General features: G+C 44.0%; 1 protein-coding gene across 1 annotated transcript; it reads left to right on the top strand.

Moving 5' to 3' along the window:
• Window positions 1-2,047: 2,047 nt before the first annotated feature.
• Window positions 2,048-5,267, top strand: LOC123096756 (uncharacterized). The gene is made up of 3 exons (XM_044518533.1): window positions 2,048-2,222; window positions 2,313-2,407; window positions 3,530-5,267. The coding sequence occupies exons 1-3, from the start codon at window positions 2,150-2,152 to the stop codon at window positions 4,193-4,195; spliced, it is 834 nt and encodes a 277-aa protein (XP_044374468.1). The 5' UTR covers window positions 2,048-2,149; the 3' UTR covers window positions 4,196-5,267.
• The last annotated feature ends 1,169 nt before the right edge of the window (window positions 5,268-6,436 follow it).

The raw sequence follows: 6,436 nt of genomic DNA, 5'->3' as shown, positions 1-6,436 counted from the left end.
GCATCTTGCAATTGCTGCATCATGTTTCATTTAACTGAATTTACTTACTTTACTGGCATAAATCATGTTTCATTAACTGAATTTACTAACATGATTTTATTCTTGCATTTGCAAACAATCCAAATCATGTTTTATTTACTTACTTTACTAACATAATTTTATTGTTGCATCTTCAGACAGTCCAAACCATGCTTCATTAACTGAATTTACTGACATAATTTTATTCTTGCAGACTAACTACCACAAACACAAACCCTAGTTGGATATTACTGACTGACCTGAGGAACAACACATCCATAGAACCTCCTCCCAGTGTCCTTTCCTTCAAATGCAACATATTTCATGCATGGGGCCAAGTGCAGTCCACATGTGATGCTTGCATCTGCAGCTCTACCACGGAAGGATGCATCTATGGTGGTGTCAGGGTTCACCTGCATTGTAGCACAGTAATGAACCTCAGAACATAGCACAAGTGCTCCAAACCATTGTCTCAAAACGAAGAACACTTGAACCCTAACCCTAACCCTCGATGTGAAACAGATCAGATTTCTTACCCAGTTTTGCTCCAGCTCCATGCCGACCAACTCCTCCTCGCTGCTCTCCTCTCCATCATTCCACGACGGCATCTTCAACGGCGGCGAGGGAACCGTGCCTCCAGCGGCGGTGAAGAGCTCCGGCGGCGACAGCAGAGGACAGAGCAGAGTGGGGGGGGGGAGTGAGAGTGAGAGTGAGCGAGTGGAGCGACGGCGAGTGGAGGGCAACGCTTTGACCACGCGCGTGCCCTAACGGCCGTCAACCCGTGCGCCGTCTGGTTTGTGCGACGTGGCACCTGACGGGTGGGCCAACCTTGTCAGAAATCAGGTTAACTGCGGCAAAGCGGTCATTTGTTTTTATTGCGAAAATTTACAAGAAAAGTGGTGGATTTTTAGGATGCGCAACAAATGTGGTGACAATCTGTTGCTTGAGCTTCAAATGTGGTGGTTTTTTGCAATTCACTCGTGCATAGATGCTGATGTGGCATGGCTGCATGCTTACAAAAATTTGGTATTGGACAAAATAATATTACCTCCGTCCCAAATTAGTTGTCTTAGATTTGTCTAGATTCGGATGTACATAACACTAAGACGTGTCTAGATAGATCCGTATCTAAACAAATTTAAAACAACTAATTCGGGGCGGAAGGAATATAACTTATGAGTGGCTTGGATGTCCTAATGTAGCATGGTTGGATGGGTAAATTATTGCAAAATATGTAACCTATGATTGACATGAATAGGTGTTGATGTAGCATGGCACCGTGATTAGAAAAATCATGCAGTGGATTGCAACTATTTAGAAATAAAATATACTCCAATATAAGTTTGTCACACGCCGATTGTTTAGTAGGCTTAGTTGGACAAAATAATGGCATCACAATTCTTGCATATTTGAAAATTGTCATCACATTTTCAATTTTTTAAAACAACACCATGGAGCTTTAAAAATTGCCATTGGATGTCACTATAGAGTTTCAAAAAATATCACTGCAGAGCTTTTATAAAAATTGCTGTGACAATTTTTGAATCGGCAAGGATTGCGGTGGCATATATCTTTTTGGTTAGCTCATGCAGTTACAATAACAGACTTATACGATATGAAAATATATGCGACGATGAATACAATGATATATATGATGGTGTATATATGTTACTCCCTCCGTCCCATAATATAAGATGTTTTTTGACTCAGAGTCGAAAAACGTCTTACATTATGTGACGGAAGAATTAATATATTTTGCTATAAACTTGTTGAAAGTATATAAAGTTTGATTTTAGACAAACCTAACATGCGGAGTAAATAAAAAGGGAGGGAGTACTATCTTTTTTTAGGCAAAGTGGCATATACTGTCTGATTAACCCTATTACTAATGGGCCTTTCTACACGGGCTGGTAAACGCAGGCCTCGAGGACAAGGCAAAGAGAGGGCGGCGTCGATGCAGTTTCCTCTGCTCCCACCCTAAAAAAACTTTCTTCTACTCCCGTCAATTCAACTCAAACTCAAACTTGAATTGGAACCTTGTCGATTCAGACGGTGCGGAGGCGGTCTGCTTTGCTTGCCGGGTCAGATAAATATACAGAGCGGGCGAGCAGAGGATTTCAAGGGTACCATCATGGGGATGCTGGCGCTCAACCGGCTCCTGCCCGTGCGGCAGGATCGGCGCCGCCGGAAAACACAATCCCGTAGTAAGCCGGATCGATCTTGCCCCTCCGTCTCGATCTCGTCGCCTATGTTTTCGTTTTCTTGATTTCTTATGTTATATCAATCATGGCCAGGCATGTCAATCGCTTCACTGTCTGGCAAAAAAAGCTCAATCGGTCATCCCCAAGGTGGCAAAACGAGGCGATGTCCAGGGCCGGACCTTCCACAGGTACGCCAACCAAATGATCTAATGGCCATGGCTACTCTATCTCACAAATCGTTGCGACTTAGGAGTATCTAGCTGCACTCAAGTTGTGGAAATATATTTTAGGGTCGATCGAACTATGTTGTTATGAGTGTGAAAGTTTAAACTCTAGCTTCCTCACAAGCAAGCCATCAGACTCCTAAACCTGCTGATGGACACACAGACATGTAGATTGTAGCCACTTTTTATGCCACTGTAGCTTGTTTAGTTAGTCAGAAAATTGGTATCCAACCTTGGATCGATAAAATTGCTTCTAGGCTTACGACTTGGAAAGGGAAATAAGCTTTAGGTTCGTACTGGAAATTAAAGCTGGCACTTGCAAACTGGGTCTTGATGTCCATTACAACTGGTTCTTGATGTCCATTACAACTTACTTCCTCACCATCTTTGCACCCAATAACTGGGCAACCAAGAGCAAGAAGAGTGATAAGCTGCCAAGAAATTTCCTTTGGGCACGGGGAAGATGATTTGTGCTCCAGAAAAGCATACTGGGCTTGGTGTCAAGGATTTTCAATGCTTGAGCCGAGCCTTGAGATTTCGGTGGCTCTGGTTCGAACGGGATTTGCATTAGAGACCTTCCTTGCAACCTCACTGACATGCAGCTATTTGCTTCCTGTACCTCGACCGAGGTTGGTAATGGTTCCTCTCCTCTGCTGCTTTATGGACAAGCAGCTGGTTAGATGGCAAGGCGCCTGCACACATTGCACCTAATATTTTCCCTCATGCGAGGAGAAAGCGTCTCTCGGTTAGCGCTGCTTTGATTGGTGGGAATTGGATTGGATAAAGTCCTCCATACAATTTATTTTTGAGGAGCAGCTTAGTCAGTTCATTACTCCATGGGAGCAGGATTGTCACCTCACTGAAACGTTGTATCATCCTTGTAAAGTTGTAACGCTGCTCTTCAGGGAATACTACTAGTTAACCTTTTCTTGGAAGGCCACTAATGACACTGTCAAGGAAAAACGATTCTCTGGATGTAATGCTTAATTTACCTATCACAATCACATTCGGTTGTGCTATTTAACTATGTAACACAGCCTATGCAATTCCAGTGCTAACTTCTCTCCCATTCTTGTGTGTCTGCAGGGCATCTGGGATGATATATTGGCACTGCTGCCACTGCAAGATGCTGTCAGAGCTGGCTGTGTGTCTCACACATTACTAAGCTCCTGGAGATGCCGTCCCGACCTCACCTTCAGCAATGAAACACTGGGCCTGGATGGAAATGTGTATGGAAGCAATAAACTCGCAAGGGTTTTGGCCAAGAGAGTTGACCGCATCATGAAAAAACACTCAGGCATTGGAGTGAAGAAATTTGAACTTCACTATGGTGGTTCTTCCCTCAAATCTAGTTATCTCGACAGGTGGCTTCGCATTGCAGTTGCTCCAGGGATCGAAGAAGTCATACTTTTGGTGCCGGGACAACCCAACGAAACGTATCACAACTTCCCATGCTCACTTTTATCCAATGGGAGTGGAAGCTCGATTCAGCATCTCCGCCTCACCTCTTGTGCCTTCCATCCAGTGGCTGGTTTCGGCTGCTTGAGAAGGCTGCATCTCGATGAAGTGGATAGAGAGCAGTTTTTCCTACCGCGTCCTACATGGTACCCCATATCAGAGGCGTCCATACGGGCTCCAGTTTTCATGTGGATGTGTGCCTCGATGCGAATTTCAGCAGCTGGAACCAGGCGCTCGAACCTCAATCCTCTGCCCCGAGGCCTACTCAATTTTAAATTTGGATGGGCCTGGTAGGTAACTGTAGACGACATGACTTGTCATGTGTCCATCCCCCATCAGACCCGCTGTACACTTTTGACAGCCAACGACGCGGGCACAGCACATTCAGCTCTTCCTCAGTTGTGGAAACTGGAAACAACTCTTGCTTCTTGGTTCTGCAAATCTTTTGATCCAGATTCGTATGAACATATTGATGTTGACATTGCAAATCGGCGCATTAAGATTTAATTTTTGTTGACCCCGCTGTCATGTTCGTGTTTCGGGAACTCTTTTTCCATCAACCTGTACCTTATATTGTCCTATCCCAAGTCCAGAAACTTTTTACACGAACATGTGTTCTACCAGTCCATGGCTGAAGCGTAGTATGCCAAAATAAAATACAGTCCGGTGTACACCAAAATTAAATTCTCACATAAAAGCACTATTCAATTCTCGTCCACCCCTGGGTGGTGGTGAGGGATAGTTGTGAGAATGTGTGGGGAGAAACCGATGAAGCCAGGCCACGAGATGAACAGTGCAGAAGAGGCCAAATAGGGGCTGACCCCAACAACTAGCATGCAGAACCTAGCCCTAGCTAGGTCGAATTACTATTCACTTGCAACAGCGGAACTCGCTAACGATGCTGGCGCGGTTGGGAGAAGGTCACGTGAAGCTTTTCAGACGCACAAATCATGACGTGAATAGAGGGCCATGATAATGGGTACCGTGGAGCTCGAGCTAGGCTGGAACTTTCCGAAGTGGATATTACGGGTGATGAGTTATGGCGCCTTCTTTCCAATTCTCTTGCTATGGAGGAGCTGGATCTCAACAATTGCGATAAAATAACTTCCCTCAAGATACCTTGCCAGTTAGACAGGCTCAACTCCTTGTCCGTGTCTAGTTGTTTTGCTCTGAAGGCGGTAGAAAATAAAGCTCCAAATCTTTGCAACGTTCAAATCGATGGCAACCTGGTACAACTTATACTTGGATATACATGGCAAGTGAAGGACCTAGAAGTGCTAGATTCCAGCAAACGTAATCTCGTTCGTTATGCTTGTGTTGATCTTCCATACATTATGCCAAATCTTGAAGCCCTCTACGTATCTTCAGTTGGTGAGGTATATTCTCAAACTAAAGTTTTTGTTTTCGTTGTTTTATCCACGTGCAACAACCATGAGCTGGTTTCAAGATCCTATGGGTTTCAGCTTTAGCATACCCCAACTTGTTTGGGACTAAAGGCTTTGTTGTTGTATTTTTTTAAGGGGCGAGTGATCATTAATGACGGCATCATTATTCATATAGCCGTAGTTATGCCATGAAATATAGCATAACCTTTTTTAGGCAATAGTATATATATTTAACATAGACGTATCATATGCAGGACTTCAGTACGCCCATCTTACATGGCAAATTCCACTGCCTCAAGAACTTAGAGATTGATTTTGACCATGAAGGACAGGGGGGCTTTTCTCCAGGCTATGATTATTTCTTTCTAGTTAGTTTTCTGGACGCTTGTCCTCTCGTGGAGACTTTTGTTTTGGGTGTAAGTCACTTTTCTCCTTCTAGCTTGCAACAACAACAGTATCCTATCTCTGCATGTAACTATAGGGTGCAGGTTGTTCCTTCACACAGGTATCACAGAGGAACGTAGAGCATGAGTTGATATCTGAAGACTCGGTGTTGAGACGGATGCCAGGACATCACCATGACAACATCAAGGACGTGACCATCATAGGCTTCTGTGCTGCAAAGAGCATGGTCGAACTAACCTGCCATATTCTTGAGAATGCAACATCACTTGAGTGTCTCACTTTGGACGCGGTATATGACAATGGTATTGAGGAGGATGATCGATCTTGTGTCAACAAAAGTTACAAGTGCAGCCCTCAGATTGGCAAGCGGATGATTGCTCAAGCCCACAAAGGCCTCTGGGCCATTGGAAGATATGTTGCGGACAAAGTTCCCTCCACCGTCAAGTCAACTGTCAAGAATTTGTGCGAACGTTGCCATGCAATGGAATGATTGTGCCTGACATTTCTCCGCTTCAATGAATTTAATGTTGCATAGATTGTGACTTCGTATTGTGTTAAGGCAACTCCAATGCGGATCACCAAATCGAGGACACCAAATATCTGTAGACATGTCTGAACTTGTTGCGGGTGGGGCGCTAGCCATCCAACCATGGACACCAAAATGTTCGAAACATTTGAACGGAATGAGCATAAAACCGAATAAAATTGAATAAAACAAACTGATAAAATTTACTAAACAGATACT

Source organism: Triticum aestivum, chromosome 1B (genome assembly GCF_018294505.1).
Source record: "Triticum aestivum cultivar Chinese Spring chromosome 1B, IWGSC CS RefSeq v2.1, whole genome shotgun sequence".
Taxonomy (NCBI): domain Eukaryota; kingdom Viridiplantae; phylum Streptophyta; class Magnoliopsida; order Poales; family Poaceae; genus Triticum; species Triticum aestivum.
The sequence above is the reverse complement of the archived record's forward strand: the minus strand, read 5'-3'. Positions and strand labels throughout refer to the sequence as shown.